Source organism: Cervus elaphus, chromosome 17 (genome assembly GCF_910594005.1).
Source record: "Cervus elaphus chromosome 17, mCerEla1.1, whole genome shotgun sequence".
Lineage (NCBI taxonomy): Eukaryota > Metazoa > Chordata > Mammalia > Artiodactyla > Cervidae > Cervus > Cervus elaphus.
The window spans coordinates 44274916-44298739 of record NC_057831.1 but is presented as its reverse complement, the minus strand read 5'-3'; the positions used below and the strand labels follow the sequence as shown (position 1 = coordinate 44298739).

Sequence of the window (23824 nt, the reverse complement as noted above, 5' to 3'; positions counted from 1 at the left end):
CAAGGAGCAAGCGTTTTTTAATTTCATGGCTGCAGTCACCATCTGCAGTGATTTTGGAGTCCCCCAAAATAAAGTCTGTCACTGTTTTCATTGCTTCCCCATCTGTTTGCCATGAACTGATGAAACCAGATCACAATCTTAGTTTCTGTAGCCGCAACAATATAATGGACTTGAGTATTTGCATTGCAGCTAGTGAGAGGAGGAACTAGAATTTAATTTTATAGAATTTTAATTAATTTAGTTACATGTGCTTGACCCTCTTCTTGTTTTAGTTTTTGTGTGGTCTGCTAGTTAAGAATTGTTTTTACGTATTTAAAGGGTTGTACATGAAAACAAAGAATATGCTTCAGAGGTGGTAAATGGATGCAAAGCCTAAAAAATTTTGGCCCTTTATAGTAAGAGATCTGATCCCTGCTCTAGAACATTTTTTTCTCAAGTGTGGTCAGTGGATTGCCTGCCTTGGGTAGGGGAATTTGTTAAAGCAAGTTCTTGGCCCTGTTTCAGGCTTGCTGAAACAGATGAAATTCGCGGATGAAGTGCTGTAAGAATCTGCATCCTTAACAAGCTCTAAAGGCCATTTTTCTGTTCCCTTAGGTTAAAAGTCACTGTTCCAGGTGAATGTTTTAGCTATTATAATGCCCGTGGTACATTAGTGACACCACCCTACACAGTATAGTGGGAAATTGCCCTAGTTATTTCACATACCAAAATCAGTGGTCTGGTATGTGACTGCCTAACCGCCAGGATAGTGTGAACTCTAACTGGTGTTCAGGTTCCACAGGGGTGCTTGATACTAATATTTAATTAAATATTGTTGCATTAAGAACTATAAATGTTTAGTAATCTTTTTATTCTTGAATTTTTTCCCAGTAGTATTTCTATTTTTTCCAACACTATTTATGTTGTAGGCTGATTAATTCTTTGCTGTGGGAACCCCATGCGTAGTGGGGTGCTTATTGTGTCTCTGGCCTTTACCCATTAGATGTAGATATACTCCCCCAGTTTGCAAACATTTCCAGTAAAGAATCATACTTGTTCTTTTGGGAAATTCGGTGTGTTGCAAATTCACTTTTACAGATAAACCTCTCTAACGATTAGTCTGTATGCATTTTGAATCGAAGAATTTTTTAATATTTTGCAGTGTTGAGGCATTTGTGTTCATTTTGTTCTTTGGTGTCTGGTCCCTAGTTTCTCATTTTCTCTAGAGTGAGTAGCATGTTTTTTTTAAATGGCTATTCAAAATAATCATTATGTTCAGATAGTCAAGCACATTAGAATTCTATAAGAAATATCAGATGGCCTTCTGGTGAGGACCTGAAATGCTTTTCTATGAGTTGAATTTCTGTGGCTGATACTGTGGCAGCTCTCCCACAACTGAGGAAAGGAAGGGAATAAGCCCCAATCATCTCATGTATCCTGTTGCATTTTTAAGTTTCTTTTATATGATTCGCTAGTCTTGAGGACTGAAGACCTTTGAGGAGAAGGTAGCAGTGCTACTCTTCCTCATGTCTGTGAGCCTGTTATTTTTATTTGGTCAGATAAGTGATAGATTCTGGGAGTTCTGTGCCCCATCTCCATGAATTTGATTAGTATCCATAAAATTTAACTATCTCAAAACTTAAAAATGACAACCATATTACCATTTTGACCATGTAAACAATAGTGTTTCTATAGTCCCTTGAGTTAATTTGGGAGGGGAAGACCAGGTTTGATTAGTGAAGGTTTGGAAAATGTTGATTTTGTTGTTGTTAATCCATTAAACCAGGTGTTCCTAGTAGAACTCCCTAGAGGAGCTGTGCTACCAAGTTTGATAACAATGATTGTAATTGAAATATGAATTGTTTTAAGTAGATACTTGAAGATTTTGAACTCTTCATTCTTTAAGCAATACATTCTTTCTTCTTTAATTTCACTGAGTAAAGTTAGCCTTTTCATTGAGTGAGTGAGTGAGTGAAGTCACTCAGTCGTGTCTGACTCTTTGCGACTCCATGGACACCAGGCTTCTCCATCCATGGGATTTTCTAGGCAAGAGTACTGGAGTGGGTTGCCATTTCCTTCTCTAGGGAGTCTTCCCGACCCAGGGATCGAACCCAGGTTTCTCCCGCATTGTAGGCAGACGCTTTACCGTCTGAGCCACCAGGGAAGTCCAACGTGTAGGAGTTTAGATTCTTTAGTAGGGTCTGAATTAATTTGCTAACATGTATTGATGCTTTTGGAGCTGAAAGTCTTTTGCTCAATTCAGAAACTCTTGAACTTTTGTCTCAGTTCATGACTAAGCAGAAGATTGCATTGTGCTGGTGAATATCAATGAGCTTTCTTGTCTTTCGAACTGTCAATGTTGACTATGAAAGTTCAGTTAAATTTAGGGAAAATTTTGTTGCCAAGTTTAAAAAAAGAATGTCTTTGTCTACATAAAAACATAAACTGTGGGATTTTTTTTCTCACTCTTTAGAGTTGTCTTTATATCACATGCAGTAGTGATTTTGTTTCAGCTCCATACATGCTTAGCAGATAGTTTCAAATAAATTTGGAATAATCTTGTTTCTAGAGTCTGCAAATGCATGATTTGGAGCTCTTAATTTTCTATATAAAATCTGGTATTTGGTGACTTCTGAATTAACAGAATTGAAAAATACTCTGAATTTGGCTTCAGTTTTCCTAAAAGAGTGTATATATATATATATATTTTTTTTTTTTTAAAGAGAACTATATAGTTTTGGGTTTATATTGTGTTTGTGTTTTTTTTTTTTTTTAAGATCTAATTTTGTTTTTGTGTACCAGCAGGGGGCATTCTAATCTAGATACAGCATTTGAAAGCAGTTTTTTGGTAAAAATATTTTTTTTTTCAATGAATAGCAAACTTCCATTTCTTTTGGAAACTGTATACCTCAAAGGAAATTGGTATATAAGCTCTTTAGTAATTTTCTGTGTCACAGTTTTTAAGACCTTATCAATACTCCAGAAAGCTGATATGTTTTAAATTGATTTAAACTTTTTTTTGTTCTTAAGTGTATTTTTTTACCATGGAAACAAAGTTGCACTTCAGTTAAGAAATCATTTTAAGGAAAATTATTCTAGCTTGATTATAATATACAATAAATTTACTTGGTAAATTTTTAAAAATTGTTCTGTCTTTTGAATAAAAGATAATTTGTCGATAAGGGTAACTTCTGATTGATATTGGCCATACTGCCAAATCATTTACCATACTTCTGAGTTTAACTGAATTAAAGCTTCTGTAAAATTTTAAATATAGCTCCCTTTCCATGTTAAAGTCCCTTTGCCATCCCCTAGAGCCTTCACCTACCTCTCTGTCTCTCACACCTCCCAGTATTCATTGTGTCCTCTCTTGAAACCTGGAATTAAATGCAAGTGTGGTGGAATTGTTTTGTGTATTAGGGAAGTTTTTGAAGAGGCATTAAGATATTTGGGTTAACCTAGTTCTTAAATATCTATGTTGATACTGTAGAGGTGTGTGTTCTCATTAGGCACAATGAAGCAAATCTTCCATATAATTGCATTAGTGATACGTGACATTAAAGCCTAATTGGCTTATTTAAAATATCTTGCACATCAGTTTCTTGTAGATTGTGAAAATTGAAAAGGTTATGAGTGCAGTTAAATATTCCTGGGTGAGAAATTTCAATTTTGGTACAATTTGTTGAGACTTAATTAGGACATTGACTCTTAAGAAGAAAGGGTGTAGAATGCCAGTAAGGCAATTGTGTGTTTATGTGACTAGAGAAATCAAAGTTTCTTGGATTATTTTTGAAATCCCAATGAAATTTGCTGAATTAATTGTGATTACTAAAATAAGCTGCATAGAACCACGATTATAGTAAGTACTTAAACGTTTCAGTGTGTACTCATTTTGTTTGCACACTTCAACTTTTATTTTGTAGGAAATTGATGAAGCCTGTAAGAGAATAAAGCGTGAGGTTGATGATTTGGGCCCTGAAGTCGGCGACATCAAAATCATTCCATTGTATTCCACACTCCCACCTCAGCAGCAGCAACGCATCTTTGAGCCTCCACCTCCAAAAAAACAGAATGGAGCAATTGGAAGAAAGGTAACATTGAAATGTTCTCTATAAACAGTGAATTGATACTGAAAGATTTGTCTGTGAGATTTCAAATTGTATTGAATTATGATTCAAGGAGTAAGTTACAGGTGATTGTGATCTGAATTGTGTGCTACATAGTTATCTGTATTTCCAAAGTAAATAGAAGGAAATGTATTTGTGTAGAATTCTGCATATCTTTTGACAGGTACTGCTACCCTGCCCCTGGGGAATTCTTCCTTAGCAAATGCAAGGTTGCTTAGGGTGAGGAAGGTGGCCACATGTCTTTCTCCCCATTAAATCACTTGGCACAAAGTACTTTTTTCTTCAGTTCCTTGGCTTCTCCTAGAATTTTTGTCTCTCAGTCAGTCCAGTTGCTCAGTCATGTCCTGCTCTTTGCACCCCACTGGACTGCAGCACGCCAGGCTTCCCTGTCCATCACCAACTCCTGGAGCTTGCTCAAACTCGTGTCCATCAAGTTGGTGATGCCATTCAACCATCTCATCCTCTGTCATCCCCTTCTCCTCCTGCCTTTAATCTTTCCCAACATCAGGGTCTTTTCCAAGGAGTCAGTTCTTTGCACCAGGTGGCCGAAGTATTGGAGTTTCACTTTTAAGCATCAGTCCTTCCAATGAATATTCAGGACTGATTTCCTTTAGGATTGACTGGTTGGCTCTCTTTGCAGTCCAAGGGACTCTCAAGAGTCCTCTCCAACACCACAGTTCAAAAGCACCTATTCTTTGGCACTCAGCCCTCTTTATAGTTCAACTCTCACATCCATACATGATTACTGGAAAAACCATGGTTTTGACCTTTGTTGGAAAGTAGTGTCTCTGCTTTTTAATATTCTGACTAGGTTGGTTATAGCTTTTCTTCCAAGGAGCAAGTGTCTTTTAATTTCATGGCTGCAGTCACCATCTGCAGTGATTTGGAGCCACCCAAAATAAAGTCTCTCACTTTTTCCATTGTTTCCCCATTTATTTGCCATGAAGTGATGGGACCAGATACCATGATCTTAGTTTTAGGCCAACTTTTTCACTCTCCTATCTTACTTTCATCAGAGGCTCTTTGGTTCTTCTTCGTTTTCTGCCATACGGGTGGTGGTATCTGCCTATCTGAGGTTATTGATATTTCTCCCAGCAGTCTTGATTCCAGCTTATGCTTCATCCAGCCCAGCATTTCACATAATGTAGTCTGCATATAAGTTAAATAAGCAGGGTGACAATATATAGCCTTGACATACTCCTTTTCCTGATTTGGAACCAACCTAACTGAAGTGTCATGTCTGTTGACTGCACTGATTGCTGATAACAGTATCACTAATAACACTGAATAAATTACGTGGATTTCTTGAGGGTAGGAACTGTGGGTCCCACTGGTATGGATCTGCCTGGCACAGGAACTGAGGCCAGGGGTTTTCCAACCTTGTTTCTGCATGCTTTGTTGGGCAACGGATATTTGAGTTTGATACAGGCAGCTATGCTTTAATTTTTTGAGATGGGGATTCTGATAGATCCTTTGAAAATAAAATTGCATTGCTTTAAAAGGTTTAAAAACCACTAGAACAATAAGGGTCAGCTTGGCTTTTAAAAATCCCAGCCATTTATATAAGGTTATTTAAAGTTGCATGTAATTTTTGCTGTGTGATTCTTAATCTGATTTTAGAGTTTGAAATCTATATTTTAAAGTGGGTATAAATGATTACCTTTATCACCTTGGGAGATGATTGATAGGGATTAAACTGAGTGTATACAGGGTACTAACATTTCTAGAACAGGGTAACCCCTCGTGGCAACCACTATACACTTGAGTCTGTTAATGTAGGGAAAAAATGTTGGGAAATATTACTCACTTATGAATTACTTGTCAATCAAATTTGGAATTCATTGTTTATTTCTGTGTACAGGGCTAGGAGAGTCAAAATTTTTTTCTTTTTTGCTGTATTTTTTCAGTCTTTTTTCTTAATAGTTTTGATGATTTTGAAAAATTATAAAGATATTGAAATATATCATGGTTAATTATTTACTTGACTGTCTAAAAGTTAAATGAACCAGATACATTTTTCAAACTGAAAGAACTTACTGAAAAGATAGGCAGCATGAGCCTGAAAGTGAAAATGAAGTCGCTCAGTCATGTCCGACTCTTTGCGACCCCATGGTCGGTAGCCTACCGGGTTCCTCTGTCCATGGGATTTTCCAGACAAGAATACTGGAGTGGATTGCCATTTCCTTCTCCAGGAGATCTTCCCAACCCAGGGATTGAACTCCGGTCTCCTCAATTGTAGGCAGATGCTTTACCGCTTTACCGTCTGAGCCATGAGCCTAGTGGATGGAGTATAAATTAACAGGAGATTGATGGGGGGGGTAGTAATCAGGTTTTGAGTTAATCATAAATCAAAAACTGTGAACATGACTTTTTAAAAAAATAGTCTGATCCTAGCTTCATTATGTTGAATGCTGCAACTATTTTTGTCATAATGCTGTCTCTAGAACATGTTAAAATATTTTGTTACTTTATTTGCATTCCGAATTTTGGGGGAAAATTGAAATTTTAAGTGATAACTTTAGTATATAATTTTGAAGGAGATTTGTTGACAGAAAAGTACTCATTCTCTAGTTTTTTTTAAACTTCATTCTGTGTCAGTGGATGTGTATAAAAGTATTTGTTTCTTAAACATTATAATAAAGTGGAGTTAGTGCATCTTCCATGCAGATGGTTTAATTTTTCTTGAAATCATGGGTACTTTATATATCTGCTTTTAATTTTAAAATGGTGGTTTTATTTATCTTGGAGTAAATACAGCAAGGTTTACCATGATTGTCTTTTCATGTAGTTCTCTTCATTCCATTTTGAGTTACTTTGATGGGGTCCACCTTAACTTCATATTTGAGCTCCTTTCATCCTTTAATACTAGCAGACTGGAAATTTAGGTTCAGTCTGGTGCCAGTTCTGTACATGGTATGTTTTGTAGACTCTTCAGCAGTTTAAGCCCACGGAATAGAATTAGTTTGTTGTTTTGTTTTTTAAGCTACTGCTTTTCATGTTCTTGTAAATCCTAGAATATTTAGAAGAATTTTGTCTTTCTAAAAATGATTCAGCAGCAGTTGTATATGTGTGTGATGTTGAGGCCCCTGGAGTTTCCAAGGCTTTGGCTTACCTTGGGATCTCATCTCCAGCTTTTAATTCAGAATCAAAACTAAGAGCCACAGTGCTACTTCATCACCCACTAATTAATTATGTTTTTCATTCAGCTAAAGCTATAAGATCTCTTGCTGGGAAATCATGTTATCTCCTAGCATGAGTCAGCTTTATCTTAGAAATCGGAAGGAGCATTCTCATAGCCTCCTTGGATGACCCCAGTGGGAGGGGGATCTTCCCTTGGCAGTGGTGCATTATACTCTATGAGGGAAGACACTTTGAAGCTCATCATGTTTAAGGTGAAATGAAACGATTTTTATAAAAGTTTGTAGAGAAGGGTTTACTCATCCCGTCATATATTTTAAAGCTGGTTATGGGAGATAGTACTAGTTGAAAACCTGAGACCATTGAAATGCACTACGGCCAAGCACTGACTGGCTGGCAAGATGAGTAAGTGACCATCAGACCCAGGGCCTGGCAGGTCCAGTTAAAGTAGGAGAAAGGATTGATGGGATTGTGGGGAAAGAGGAAAGGTAATGAAGATGCACACAGGTTATATGAGGGTATGGAAAAGAGGACTGGTATTCAGTTGCTGCTTTCCTGTTCTCTTTTTTTAAATGCTATAACTTTGGTAATATCCTCTTTGTAAAGGCCAAGGCTTAATTCTTCTATCATGAATTCATTAATTAAAGATTACTGTGCCAGTTACTGGAATGGGACTTTTCATTCAGGAATGCTGTCACTGATCGATATTCACCATTAATTTAAAACTACAGGAAGGGATAAATTGGGAGATTGGGATTGACGTGTACACACTACTGTATATAAAATGGGTAACTAACTAATAATGTCCTACTGAATAGCACAGGGAACTCAGTGCTCTGTAATGACCTGTACTGGAAAAGAATCTTAAAAAGAGCAGATATATGTTTATTATGGAGAAGGCAGTGGTAACCCACTCCAGTACTCTTGCCTGGAAAATCCCATGGACGGAGGAGCCTGGCCGGCTACAGTTCATGGGGTCGCTACCGAGTCGGACGTGACTGAGCTACTTCACTTTCACTTTTCCCTTTCACACATTGGAGAAGGAAATGGCAACCCACTCCAGTGTTCCTGCCTGGAGAATCCCAGGGACAGGGGAGCTGGTGGGCTGCACAGTCGGACACGACGGAAGCGACTTAGCGGCAGCATATCTGTTATGACTGGTTCACTGCTGCACAGCAGAAAGTAAGACAAGGTTGCAAATCAACTACCCTCAAAAAATAACTGACCAGAAGTACAAAATAAATAAAATTATGTAGGAAGAGTTAGGGATTTACGGTCTACTGCCAATTACTTAAAGTACTATTTGATTTATGCTTTTGTTAAATTATATTGGATCACATTTTGTAAAGTAGTACTTCATTTGTTGTCTTACTCCTCATTGTATTAATTTATGCAAAGTAGTTTCTAATTGATTGTGATGAAACTAACAAAACAGCCTTTTAGTACTAAAGTTTTAAAATGTAGGCTGTATTAAAGGTTAACTTCTATGGGCATTGGGTACTTAACTAGCATTCCTTTTACAAATAGTTATTGAAATCTTTTTGTGTGGTGCTCTCACATAGAATCAATGGTAGACTTTGAAGTGTTCTAGTAGTCAAGAAAAGTTGAGAATGCAATACATAAATTTCTGAGGGTGGATACTTTACCTGTTTTGATCATTTTTGATATTTATTCATATATTTGACTTTAAGCTAAAGCTGCAGTTGCTTTGTACATGCATTAACATTTACTCATCAATAAATTACATATGCATTTTTTTTGACTGAGACTTATATTTGCTGTTTTATAGATTTGGTGTTATTGAATCCAGCAACTATTTTTATTTTTATTTCGTTTTCATTAATTTTGCCCATACAGATAGCTGATTTTTCTGTATCTTATCTCAGAGTTTACTAATTAACATGGCTCAGAGCATACATTGCTCAATAAAAAAGAGAAATGGCCCTTGTGGCGATGTCTCTCTAATTTTAAGGAGAGGCTTAATGATCCACCATCTGAAGATAACTTGGTGTGGTACTGCTGGAATATTTACAAACAAACAAGCTAATGTCCTCACTGAATTAGAGACCCCACCGAGTTCCCTAGGGACTAAAAACCCACACTTCTTTAACCTAAATGCATTATTGTGTCCAAATAGAATTCAAATAGAGCATCTCAAGTACTTTGAAATGGAATTATTGAAATAAATCAATGTGAATTCCATTAAAAAGCAGATTATTGAGGGGGAAGGAGATAAATCTAGATGAGAGTTTATTCTTAACACATTTAATATAGAAAGATTAGAATTGGCATTGTCTTAATTTTTTATCATAGAGTTTATTCTATATATTGGGCTATTTATGTGAAATAATTCCTTTGTCGTTGAGGTTTAAACACTCTTTAAGGCTCTTTGAACACTGTTGTCAAGCTATAGTCTAGAAAGCTTTGTGGCATATGAATTCTTTGACAAATTCTAGGACCACTTTGTGTTGTGACCGTTTCCTGAATAGATCATGTGCCACTTACTACATCTAGAAAATACTTAGGGCTTGCCTCACCCCACTGTTAAGGTTCCAAGGCAGCTGGATAACTTGTATCATTTATTTGTCTGGTTTTTGTTTTTGGTTTTGTTTTTTTTGCCGAGTGTGTATGTAAACATGTTTTATTTAGCCTTAGCGAGTGTTACATCTGCAGCCCAAAGTTGTACAGTTTGAGCTTTTCCCTTTTTTGTCCCAAAAGCCACTTCTCATGGGTCAGGGAGGTCCTACTCAAAAAATTACTGTCTTTTTAAAGCTTTCTAGCTCATTAATTTTATTATTTGGAAAAAAACTAAAAGCTGTGTTTCTCTAGGTCTTTGTTAACACTTCGGATTTCAAAGTTTCACTTTTGGGCGGCAGTTGACTCAACAGTAATGACACAGAGCTTGCCAAAGTTGGTGTGGACATCACCTGATTGTTAGTATCTGTGGAATCACAGATCCATACCTCCTTACAGATGTTGTACAATTTGTCACACAGACCCAGAGAGAACATGTGAACACCAGTTTTTATGGACAAAAATTATTTTTAAATAACTTTAAAGTTTGCATCAGTACATTTTTATTACACTGTATTTTGTTCTAGAAGAAATAGATGAAGTGTATTTTTTTCCCCAAAGTATGTTTTATACTTCTATTTAGATGTACATTTTCCAGAACTACAGTTTTACCCCAGAATTCCAGGAAGCCACAAGACCTCTTATATAATAACAAGCATGTGGTTTGTGATTCTATATAGTTTATAAGGGCTCTATGCAAGAGTTATAAAAGAAAATTGAAGTTTGAGTGTGTTAAAACCTCCCCACTCTTACTTAGCTACTTAGATTTGATTCCTGGCTTTGATACCTACCTTTCCACTGCAACACACTGACCTTGTAGAAGAATATTAAACTCTGGTTATACTTATTGAAGTTCACCTCCTGACCTTGTTTATGCTTGCTTCAGCTCTAACTATTGAATGTTCATGTCTTTGAAATGTTCTGGAAAATATATTTCATTAGCATCAGACCACTTACAGTTTACTGTTCATTTGCTAGTTAGTATTCTTTTCAGCTGATCAGGGCAAAAAGGGAGCCTTTTGGTTTTGGACATGTAAATAATTGTATGATACCATCCTGTTAATGATGTTCTAGTAGCCTTTTAGACCTCCAAGATTACCTGGCAGTGTGAGTCCTTTCTTATATGTGCCTAAGGGCATTCTTATCCACATGCTCTTGTTTAAGCAGAGCCTTCTATTGCTAATGCTCTTCACTTCTCCCTTGTGGGTGAAGTGAAGTGAAGTTGCTCAGTCGTGTCCGACTCTTTGTGACCCCTTGGACTATAGCCCACCAGGCTCCTCTGCCCATGGGGTTTTCCAGGCAAGAATACTGGAGTGGGTTGCCATTTCCTTCTCCAGGAGATCTTTCCGACCCAGGGATTGAACCCGGGTCTCCCGCATTGTAGGCAGACGCTTTACCATCTGAACCACCAGGGAAGATCCCACCTTATCTTCAACAGCTCTCCTAAATGCCATTTTCTGAGTAAGTTTTCCTTGTGTTTGCTTAGGAAATAAACCCTTTAAAAATCTTATGACATGTTTTTTATGTCACTGTACTTCCATTCCACCTCTAATCTTTCTTTACAAATTCTAAAAGCTTTAAGAGCAGACTCTGATTCATTTTCTGTGTCAACTGCTTGCATATTCAGGCATCTCCACCTTAATGGCAGTAATCTTCCTCAAATCAGATGCTCTGAGAAAAATACTAATGAAGATCCCATTTTTCCATTGCTTAAAAAGAAAAATTATGTGACATGTCATTCACAGGTCCCTAATTTTCTAAAGCATATTTAAAATACAGTAAAACACCCACATGAAAAAACAATCATGTTAGTATGTAAATGCTTTGAACCTTACTCACTTTCAATAAAAAGTTCAAATCATTCCTTAAGATTCCTTATATGCTGTGACACCCACTTTGAGATTTTCAGAACATCTATGATCAATTCTGATGATACACCAATTCTTACTGGATTCTAAGTTGAGATTTTCACCCCCACGTGCCATTTCATTTAAAATATTTAGTTGACTTTTGATGATATAGTTATCTTTTGTAAATGTTGCCTGAAAGTATTGAAAGTATGTACATGCTGTACAGTTTGAATATTAACCAAGGAGTGTTTTCTCAGGGAACTCTGTGAGATAAGCTTATTGCCTTACCAGTTATTTTCTTTTGATTTTGTTCTGCTATTTGAATAATTAAAACCTAATGTAGTCAAGTAATAACCTGAAGATTTTTTGTTGTAAAAGGAAGGTGCTATGATGAACTAAATGAAACTTTGAATTCTTAAATATTAATGTCTTTATATAGCATTGGTTATTAAAGATTAAACCTAATTCCTGCTTATTTACTGGTTTGTAATTGATTGTTTAGTATAAGTTAATGATTAATCTTATTTGAATTGTACTTGGCTTGTAGTTTAAGTTAAATACTGTTTGTATCTAAACAGGTAGTTGTGTCAACTAACATTGCAGAGACATCTTTGACAATAGATGGTGTGGTGTTTGTAATTGATCCTGGATTTGCGAAACAAAAGGTACTTATTTTAGTACTATAGTACTATATAAATTAGTGTTGATTTAATAGTACTTATTTGTTACTTGTTTCATGCCTGAAGTTTACTTTTTAGAATTATTTTCCAGTTTGTGTTTCATTTTCAGAAGTCTGTGATTTGAGCCTTTGGTTCTAGCTGGTTTTCACATACTAAGCCCATGTTTATAATCCTATGTTTTTTTTTTTCTTTTCTTTTTTTTCTTTTCATTGGTTTCTTTGTGTCTGTGTGGTGATTGTGAATGTTTTATATGTGAATGTATATTCATGTAAGGAGTAGTAAAAAGTACAGGATTATCATCCTTACCTATTAGTTACTCAGTCAGCTAAATTAGTTTCTATTATGTGCCAGGCATAGTACTTGGGGGGAGAAAAAAGTATTATGTTAACCTCTAGTTCAACAGTACTGAGTACCCAAGCACTTGAGCCAAATTAAGGGATTACTCAGTTAATAAATAAAACTGTTTCTTACCTAAGATCTTTGATTGCGCTTGATTATGTTTTATAATTGGGAGAATTTGTTGTACATAGTATTCACGTTTTTGTTGGAGAACAATTCTTTAAATTGGCAGCATATAACTGACTTCCTCTGGACTGAGTTCAAAATGTTTTTCTTGATACCCACACTGAACATTGGGTGTTGAAATTGACAAGTTTTTTTTCAGGCAAAAACCTTCAGCACTATTCACCATATAAAAGTAAGGTAAAACTGAAAGTATTTTAAATAAGGAAGAGTAGAGCTATCTCTGTGTTAAGTGACTTTTCATGTTAGCTTGAGTCTCTCAGAATGCTGGAGTCAGAATACCTGAAAGAAAGTTAAGGAATGATGAATTCTGTTTCTGTCCCAGCATGATTTATGCTGGTCATCAATACTACTTTGTTTATTTTGGGGTTAACTTTGGGCTTTGGATACTTTCGTTAGATGACAGCTTTGTGTTTAACTGGAGGACGAATTGTAATGTTATTTACGTTCCAATAGGTGTATAATCCTCGAATCAGAGTTGAGTCCCTGTTAGTGACAGCCATTAGTAAAGCTTCAGCTCAGCAAAGGGCTGGTCGAGCAGGACGAACCAGACCTGGAAAGTGCTTCCGACTTTATACAGAGAAAGCTTACAAAACAGAGATGCAGGTAAGGGTTTTACTGTGTCCTTACTCTGTTTTTGGAAGGTTAAGTTAAACTTGTTACCAGAGGGAAGTTACTTCACTTATTTATCTTTTTTGGCACTATAAGCTGTTTAGGTTTTCCCTGTTTTCCCTGAAATTTATGGTGTAGTCTACCAATACAACCCTTTGTTACAGTTCTAAGTCGAATTGGGCAGCAGTGGTAACCTTTCGAACCCTATAAAGATAGCTTACAGGAAGTATCGGATTCCTTTTTAGTCCACAAATACTTTTCTCCTGTCTAAGTCAGTTGTTTAGAAGAAATGCCAAAGTAAACAGCTAAGGATGAGAACAGATATGTTTTTTTTTTTCTGGAGCAAGAAGATTATGGGATATTTAACAAAACAAATGTTTTTGTATTTTTCTAGGATAATACTTATCCTGAGATTTTGCGTTCTAATTTAGGATCAGTTGTGTTACAGTTGAAGAAACTTGGTATTGATGATTTGGTGCATTTCGATTTTATGGATCCACCAGGTATAAATTCTCAAAGCATGTTTTATCAAACTTTTTAACCAAAATTGACTATTCCTTTTCCTTCTATATATTAAATACATTTTACCTTTCCTTTGCAATACATCAAGAGAAATTTTGTGTGTTGGCATTAAATCTAAAAGAGTGGAAAAATAGCAGATTCTCTTTTTTTTCCCTATCTTTCAGGGTAACTAAATTATTTTGGGAGTTATTGGCAGGGCATGAAAATGTGAAAAAGTTTCTCTTTTTTTTGAGGGAAAATAATTTGATAAACACATTGTTGAGTTAACAGTTAATGTACTTAAGAAGGTGACATTTAACTACTACTGTACAGACAAGTTTTGCAGTTTTATATGATTCATAGTTTGCTAGATCTCTGTAATTGAATTTGATGGCAGTTTGAGTTTTACATTTGGTCCACTGTAGAAAGAAAAATGAGAGTGCCTCTAATAGTTTGTGCTTTGTCACGTTTTTGCTTATTAAGGCAGCTTGTCTTAATAGATTGCCTTTTCCTCCTAGCTCCTGAAACTCTGATGAGAGCCCTAGAACTTTTGAATTATCTGGCTGCTTTAAATGATGATGGAGATCTGACTGAATTGGGATCCATGATGGCCGAGTTTCCTCTAGATCCACAGCTCGCTAAAATGGTTATTGCAAGTTGTGACTACAACTGTTCTAATGAGGTCCTATCTATTACTGCTATGTTGTCAGGTAATAGAGGGAAAGGAACTAAAAAAAGCCCAGCTCTTCAAAGTTTGGGTGGACTTCACTTTTGGGTTTGTTTTTTAATACTTAGTATGATAGTGAATTTTACAGATGTTTTTAAGGGACTCATTTTGTTTGCTAAATATCTTGAAAAATAGCTTCATAATAATATAGTGTTTACAAAAGTAAAGTAAAGCATTGTACACAAAATGTAGTAAAAAAACATTGGCTCAGATTAAAATATCAGTAAGAAAAGAATAGGTCCAGGACTTCCTGGTGGTCCAGTAGTTAAGAATCTATGCTTCCACTGCAGGGGGTGTGGGTTCCATCCCGCAAACCTCACATTATAGCCAAAAAATTAAGTCTGAAGATACTATAACAGAGTTCTTTGGTAGGTCCATCAGTTTTGCAGTTTATTGCTGAAAGCTCAGGAAGAACTTTGTTCTAGTAGCTGGCACTATTCAAGTGAGCCTGAGACAAACCAAGCTATCATTTAAAAAGTAAACTCTTTCTTCATGTATAAATTGTATTGCAGTGGCAGTCAAATAATTATTTTAAACTTAGTATCAAATAAATAGAAGTAGTAATGTATAATTTTAGGTTTAAAATCTAATCTGGTGGTAATTCTTTTACAGTGGCAGGAAAACACTTGATAAATACGTTTAATAGGTAAAATTGCTTAATTTTAAAAATCTGAAGGAACATTGAGCTGAACAAATACTACTGTTTTTTATTAATAGCTGTAACACTTAATTCACAAATAGTAACTTTGAATTTAAATTTTCCAAAACAGAGAAATATTATTAGCATAGAAATGTACACTGATTCTTACAGCTAAAAACAGAAAGCGTGTTTTTACTGACTGTCAAAGTACTCTATGATACTAATTTCAGTACTGGGGAAGATTGATTTCCAGTTGTAGAGTGGTTTATTGGTCTTATTTATAATTAAATACCTCAAATAATTCAAACTCTTACATGAAATTAAAGGAAGAAATTTTTTAAATTTCTAAATATAAGATTTTTGGCTTAGTTTAGATGTATGTTTTAATGATGTGAATTTTTAATTTAAGAATAGCAAAAATGTTTTTTTTTTTTGCAGTTATGATTGATCAGACTCAGAGCAGATGGGCAGGGCAGTACTGAATCATTTTAATGAAATTGTAGTTTCTTGCGGAGGTGGTGGTAGGTTGTTGTCTGCCTTTTGTCATATATGTGATTTTTGTTAGATTCTCCTGGTTGTAGTTAACCCAACATTTTAGCTTTAGAGAGTGTGGGGTAAGAGTTAACAGATTGTGTTTGTTACCTACCTAGTTTTTATTTTTCTAGGTTCTCTTTTATCGGGCATACTATAGGGTTAGCATTGTTCAAGTTTAGAAAACTAGCTAGCCCTTTAAAAAATTGGTCATTATAATGCAGTTGAGATCTCCCATCTACATCTCTTACTTGTAGTGGTTCTGCAAAGCATGGGGATAACTAGTAGTCTTTAGCACATCAAGAGAGTGAACATTTATGTGCATTAGTTATTAAGCAAGGCATTTGTGGGGGGGTGTTAAAGGGTTAAGAAGTCATGCAACTAAAACAATTTGCTTAGTTTGTAATGCTTTGTTTACCATTTAAGGAGTTTCTGGAGTTTGGGGGTCCTGATACATCTAGTAAAAAATCAGGGGCCTTATTGAGTGCTTCTTAAACCCAATCATTTAACTGGTAGCTAGTTCACATTAACGTTTACAGCTATGAGAGATTTCTGTATTTATATCTGTTACCTTGCTTCAGTTACGTTAAGCAAGACTTAATATTTACTGTGATCATGTGTCATTGTTTCTATTTGGCTTCTTTGGAATCATTTTAAAGGGGAAACTGTATGGATGGCAAAGAGTATTTGATACTGTATTTGATCTTGTTGATTATTCCTATTATCTTCTATCTGAACTGATGATTTATAATTTTTTTTATTGACAAAGTTTTAAGAGCTTTAAAAATGTGTTGACAAAGTCCCAAGCTGTTAAGTATTTTTATTTTCATACTGCTTTTATAACTATGGAATTGCTAAAGTGAATTAAGGAAAGTTGTATTTCAAAAAATGTAGAACACACTTTGTAACAACTTCAAGTTTTATGTGATTTAATATTGAGGCTCTAAAAAAATATTGTAGTTCATTTTGATGACCCTGACATAATGACTGTTTCAGACTAATTGTCAACGTTTAAAATATTGGATTCTGCTTTTATATGAGGACTTCGAGTCAAATAACAATTTTTAAAAAGAACTTGGGACTTTATTTGGTAATCTTTTTCTTAAAATGCTGGAAAACTAGGCTGAATATTCCTAGCCTTTTTGAATTTTCTTAATTCAAAGGCGGTTTAACCTTCCACCACTACTGCTATCATCAAAACCCAAGATTTCATGATATTTTTTATGTTACATATGCTTCTGCTCACCAGTGCTAATAGTGATACCCACCAGTTGGTAATAGCCGCAGCACTAGGGAAGAATTACGATAGAAATGTGGCCATAGACTGGTTGGAAAGTTGTTTTTAGTCCTGCAGTGGGGAATTCAGCGGATTGAATGGATGACCTTTTGAAAAATTTTGTTTAGCTAAAAGGCTATTGACACCATAATTCTGGTTATTGGTAGAGCTATCGGCACTGGTTTTTTCAATAAGTTGAGCTTTTAGTATCTTGATGGCCTTCAGAATAGCTGTTTTTGATGCCTACTTTTAGATTTAGTTAAAAATAATCAGGTACTCTGTAGCTTTGAAACCCTCTTGTCTTACAGATGTGGTTAGGTGTTGATGTACCAAATCAAGGTAGTAAACAGTCCAAGATGCAGTTGGAGGCCATCCTGCCCTGCCCTATGCTCTGTGAACTGACCTAGCTAGGCCTTGTTCCTCTGTCTGTGAATGCGTGACTCATCGATATGGGCGTTTGTGTTGGGCCCATACCAACCTTGTTTAGTCCCACAGTGTTTTGTTCGTCCCACGGAGGCCAAGAAAGCTGCAGATGAGGCGAAGATGAGATTTGCCCACATAGATGGAGATCATCTGACACTGCTGAATGTCTACCATGCTTTTAAACAAAGTAAGTATAAATTAGATTGAAGGCACTCTTTTGTCTGAACGTCACTTGCAGCATATAAGGTATTTCTTCATCTCACTTTCATTTATTATCTGTGACAACTTTACATTAGAAACACAGAGGTGCTTGAGAAAAAACTCCTGACTAGCATTTAAAATAAAAATTGCCCATCTTTTCCAAAGTTGTTTATTTTTATAATCAGGAGGAAAGCACTAGAAAGCTGGAAATACAGAGCAGTAAAAATGAAATGCTGGTATAAAATTTACCACAAACATACAGATTTTGATTTTTTTTTTTTTAACTTTGCCTTTTGTGTGAATAGTTTTGTATTACTTACATAATTATTACTGTCTAATATTTTTCCTAATAAATAGCTCTTATGTAAAATTACTTTTACTAACGAAATAGGAAAATAGGCTACAAATGTGAATGACCAGGTTGTAAGTGGTTCATAAACTCGAGTGGGGGGCTCTTCAGCATTACTTGCAGTTCAGTAAATGTGCATTATTGAGAGGTACCATTTCCTCACCTATAAAATTGGCAAAGGCTGAAGAAAAACAGTCAGAGCTGTGTAGGAGTGGGTCTCGTGCAGTGCAGCAGTCTTAACACCAGAGGTGGGAATAGAAATACATGTTATCTTTATGAAAAGCAGTAGATGTGATGCTACCAAGAACCTTAACAAGTTCATACCCTTTGACCTATAGATAATCTGTGAAATTTTATTTTAGTATTCTTTGGACAGAGATATGATTCAAGTTTGTTATCTCAGTTTTTTATGATAGTAAAGAAAAATGAAAAATACCTAAAATACCCACCAAAAGAAAGATGGCTCAATGTGATGCTGTCGCTCGCTACATGATGAAATATTCTTCTAGCTTTATATCATATTTTCAAAGAATATTTAGCAACATGAAAAAACATTTTCCAAGTTATTTGAAAACACGGAAACAGTGATAATGAGGAATACACTATTTATAAAAATTAAATGAGAGGAAAATATGACAGTAGTCTCTTGAGGTTCATTTTTATAACTTTGAAGTTGTATTTGATAGTCTTAATCTAAGCCTGTTTTTCTTTGAAAATGAGAAAGACATGGCATTTTTCCAGATTCTCTCAATCCACCCCTGTTAAGACTATCCATTGAAAACAGCCAGGTAGATTTTCATGGGTAAAATAACTTAAAAATAGTTTTTCCAAAATCATTGTTTGTCATTCAGTAGCCAAAAACCTTAGTGCTGTTTTTAATTTTGAACTTGACTCCACAAGTTGATTAAGACTGTGATTAATTTTTTAAAATGAAGTGGTTTAGTTCCCTTTTTGGTTTTACTTGCTACTTATACTGACTTTATTTTTTAATTAGATAATACACCTATATGGATGATGCATGTCCCCTCTTATTTTCCCTCTTTCCAACTTTGTAGATCATGAGTCGGTTCAGTGGTGTTATGACAACTTCATTAACTACAGGTCCCTGATGTCAGCAGATAATGTACGCCAGCAGCTATCAAGAATTATGGACAGATTTAATTTGCCTCGTCGAAGTACTGACTTTACAAGCAGGGACTATTATATTAATATAAGAAAAGCTTTGGTTACTGGGTATTTTATGCAGGTATGTGGATAGTACAGGAGTACATGATTAAATGCTTACTTAATATTTGTTTTCTGTAAGCAGTGCTTGGAATCCACTTAAACGCAAAATTCAGTTAAAGAATGCCTATAAATAATCTTTAATTATATGTCCAGATTCTTGAATGAACTAATATACTGAGAAGTTTTTACACGTCTGAGTTTACCAAATGGCATAGTTAGGGATCCAGTTACATAGAAATAATTTTACAAGCACTTTTTAAATAATGGAGTCCTTTTATACTAAATAGATATATTGACTATTTTCAGGTGAGTTTTATTAGTTATTTCTTCAATGCAAATTTTGACTTTGGATAAATGTATCAAAGACTTTCTTTGAATCTTGATCTTAATTGGAGATGTATAATTGCACTGGAATGCTGAAAGGAAACAGTTTCCTGGATAGATCCAGAAGTACAATTCACTTTCCTCTCTTTGTGGAAACTAATCACCCTAAAATTCAAATAAGCAACTGTTTTATGCACAATCCTGTAGTGTGATCTTTGCTATTTATAATAAGACACTTGGGTGCTGGGAAAGTCAGATATGGAATAATGATTTAAGATGAAAAGTAATTTTAAAATATTTCTTTTGGTGTTAAGTGTTTTATATTGGAGTCTGAAGTTACAACTTGTCAGGTAATTCTTATAGTTTAAGGGACATGAAACCAATTATGTTTTTCAAAATGAAAGTGTTTCTGGTGAAAAATTGAAAACACATCAGTCCCTTATTTGAGATGAGGTTGATTTTAGTTACCTTTTAAATATCCCACTTGTTCTTTGATTCTTTCCTTTGGCTATGTATAATAAGTAAGGTGTGGCCTGCCTTAAGGCCAAATGAGCCAAATACATAGAGTGGCCATTAAGTGCCTGGAGGCAGAATGAAAGGAGATCGATGCCTTGTCTGTGTTTGAGATCAGAATAACCGAATGTTTAATGTGGCGTCTTATTCTGAAGTTTCAGTGCTTATCAGAGTTAGGATTTTCACTCCTAAATCTATTACTCAAGCATTTTGGATTTCTGATTGTCTCTTAAAACTAAAATCCATTAGAAATGGGACTTTAAGTGTAGTGCCTGGCAACTAGTAGGTGCTTAGTAAATATTTATTGAGTAAAATTGAGTTTATTTTCTATTATATGTTAATAATTATGAATTGCTCATTTCTGCTTTTCATACATGCTCTATGTTACTAGAGTTCTAGAATTGAAAAGAGCATGTTGTCATCTGCTTTGATATTTGTTAACTATTAGATGATGTCGATCCAATTGACATATTTGATTATATATAGAAATGTAGGCCAAGAAACACATGCATCTCCTCTCTCCTCTCCCCACCCCCCAATTCCTTCTCTTATTACAGCTCTCATTGTGGGTTACTTTTGCTCTGTTTTTCTATCTTAAACATGAATTTTCATCTTTTAGTAATTGTTCATCTACTACATAGTTCCCACCTGGTATTAAAGAACCAGTCTCAGGCAGAAAGACCAAATAGTATATATTAGGCTTTGTGGGCTTGGGTCCCTTATTGAAACACTTCGGCTCTGCCTCCCCTTGTGCAAAAGCAACTTTGGACAAATGGGCATGCTATGTTCCAAAAAGCTTTACTTACCATTTTGAATTTCATGTGATTTCCACTCCAGTATCACCAAGTGTTTCTCTTGATATTTTCCCCCAGCCATTTAAAGGTGTATAAACTATTCTTGGCTAAGACCCCTTAAAGATGTAGGCAGTGAGTTGGATTTACCCTGCTGTAGTTTGCTGATTGCTGCTTTTATTGGGCAGTGGTAAATAAGTCTAGCCATCAGATTAAAAGCAATAGGTGAGACTTGCCTTTCCCTGATTATATAGGTAGCTTTACATCACTTTTGTAACTAGCACGTCAGAAGCATTGTATTAATTTACTGGGTTTCGGTTTCAGGTGGCACATTTAGAACGAACAGGGCATTACTTAACTGTGAAAGATAACCAGGTGGTTCAGTTGCATCCCTCCACTGTTCTTGACCACAAGCCTGAATGGGTGCTTTATAATGAGTTTGTTCTTACAACAAAGAACTACATCCGAACGTGTACAGATATCAAGCCCGAATGGTAAGCTCAGTGTCTTTCATTCTAAAAGTTTTCTTTACCATTTTGCTCAGAATGGAATCTGAAAAGAGTCTTGTCTTGTTCTTCCTTTCACTCTGGGGAACTCGGGTGTTCCCCAGCTAGGGTGTATACTCCTGTGTATAGACTTGGGGCACAAAATGGTGTGGTTATCTCTTAAGAATAATTCCTTTGTGAAGAGGATGGTAGAATTGTTAGTATGGGGAGGGGAAATTTGGAGACAAAATTATACTTGACTAACATGAAGCCATTCTCTTGCTGTTATGATTAACTTGGTCTCCAGGTTAGTCTTTGTATTTCAGCTCTCAGTTATTGTTTATTTATATGTTGGTGCTTTTAAGAGCAAAGCAAGCATTAAAAACTGCACCTCTTTTTGTACCATTGCATATTTGATGCACAAAATGTGATCAGAACTGACTGCCTTTAAGCAAAATTACCCACCCACTGCAGTCCTTTTGTGAATTTTTTTTTCAGGGGCCAGAATCTATTCTGTAACTTAAGATAGGAAATGTCAGCCAGAATGGTGGGACTGAAAGCACTTACTTTAGTTGATGTCACTTGCTGTATATTTTGAGGCTTCTTTCCTCCACATCAGTGACTTTTGACACTTAAATTGTGTAGGACATTACCATTTTATCTTAAATGCTTTGTTGAGAAAAAAAATTGTATGGCTAAATGTTTAAAATTTCACAGGTTGGTGACAATACATCAGTCAGATGTATTCTTTGGGGTATAGAGTTACATTTATGGTTATTAAAACTTGGAAAATGAGAAGATCCAGTCATTTGAATATCAGGGTGTTTCTTGTATGGAACTTGTAATATTGTAACTTTAGAGAGATAGATCAAAATAGTGCTCCAGAGTGAAGAAACTTCTGACCTTATGTTAATGTCTGTGTAAAAGAAAGGAGTATTTTTTTTTTTTACAAGAATTTATCTTGAGTGGTTTTTTGTTTTGTTTTTTGTTTATGAAAAGTCCACCATCAGAAAATGTGCAGCTTACTAAGACGCGACATTTCTAAAAGTGGTGTTTATAAGGATTAGGCGTTTGTAATTTTAACATTGCCTTGGATTTATAGGTTTGCATTTATCAGTGTATTAATGAATAATGCCTATCCTATCAGCAGCTCCAGTACTCTAATTGTTAATTTGGTGATTTTTCCCCTCCTGGACAGGTTGGTGAAAATTGCCCCTCAATATTATGACATGAGCAATTTCCCACAGTGTGAAGCAAAGAGACAGTTGGACCGCATCATTGCCAAACTGCAATCCAAGGAATATTCACAGTACTGAAATTCAATGCTTAGAACTGAAGTTATTCAGAGGACAGCTTTAAAAGATGAACGAACTGAAAAGTTCAAGTTGTGCTCTTCATGTTGGTTCAATAATGGCCTTTATTTGAAAGCTTTTTAATTTTTCTTTACAGTAAATATTCCATTCTGATTTCATAAATTAAACATTTATGCCTCCCTTTTGTGTTGACACTGTAGCTCATACTGGAAAAGTCGATCAATGTTTTGCAGTTTATTGAAAGTAGTTCTATATATAACAATGTTATAAGCATTTCTTTAGAAATGGTTGAAAATGCTTCTAAAATGTGATTATCGACCATGGTATGCATGATCGTTGTAATTGTTGACATTCCTTTTAGAAGTTGTGAAATGTTACAACTTGTGCTTATGTAGACACAATCTTCTGTCTCGGTACAGAGGCACTGACTTCAATAAAGTCTATTTATACTAATTTTGGCCACAGCACTTTAATATTTTTGTTCTAGTCTCTCTCAGTATGGCTTCTTTTCTTCCCAAGTGTGGGGTTTTTTTTTTGTTTCCTTAAACTGTAAGTGTACTGTGATTCCATATTCAGCATCTTTCCACAGGGACTGCTCTTTAACATAGTCATTAAAGTGGTGTGTTTTAAAGAACATACCGTAGCACTTTGTTAGGTTAGTTAGGATCTGATCTAATGGGATAAAGGTATGTTTTTAACTCAGAATTGGATCCCCAAAGACAGAATAATGATAGTTTTCATCATAAAGTTCATTCTATAAGACTGATTATTTATTTTGTTACAAAATTTTTAGCAGATCTTTTTGTTTTACTTAGTCATTCTCTGCAGTCTAGTCACTGAAACAAATGTTTGTGTTAAATAGACAATAGGAAGTGATATTGTAGATCTTGGTCAGTTTATTGAATTCTTAATGTTGGATGTTTTGTGCAGTGTACAAAGTCAGTATAGTGTGTTAAGATGTGAGTTTCCTTCCCTGTGACAGGCATAGACGTGTTAAACTATTTTATCCACAAATGACCCATGAGAGGGTAGGTGTGACCC

The 23824-nt window shown here is 35.4% G+C and overlaps 1 protein-coding gene across 1 annotated transcript in view; it reads left to right on the top strand.

Annotated features, from left to right (window-relative positions):
- The window catches only part of DHX15 (DEAH-box helicase 15), a 52941-nt gene extending 29705 nt beyond the window's left edge, over positions 1 to 23236 (top strand). Inside the window, exons 6-14 of the mRNA XM_043870901.1 lie at positions 3903 to 4070; positions 12247 to 12333; positions 13327 to 13476; positions 13877 to 13985; positions 14502 to 14693; positions 17645 to 17767; positions 19186 to 19376; positions 21310 to 21479; positions 22669 to 23236. Of these exons, the coding sequence (XP_043726836.1) occupies positions 3903 to 4070; positions 12247 to 12333; positions 13327 to 13476; positions 13877 to 13985; positions 14502 to 14693; positions 17645 to 17767; positions 19186 to 19376; positions 21310 to 21479; positions 22669 to 22786 (1308 nt within the window). The 3' untranslated portion in view covers positions 22787 to 23236. The remainder of the gene's footprint in view (positions 1 to 3902; positions 4071 to 12246; positions 12334 to 13326; positions 13477 to 13876; positions 13986 to 14501; positions 14694 to 17644; positions 17768 to 19185; positions 19377 to 21309; positions 21480 to 22668) is intronic.
- The last annotated feature ends 588 nt before the right edge of the window (positions 23237 to 23824 follow it).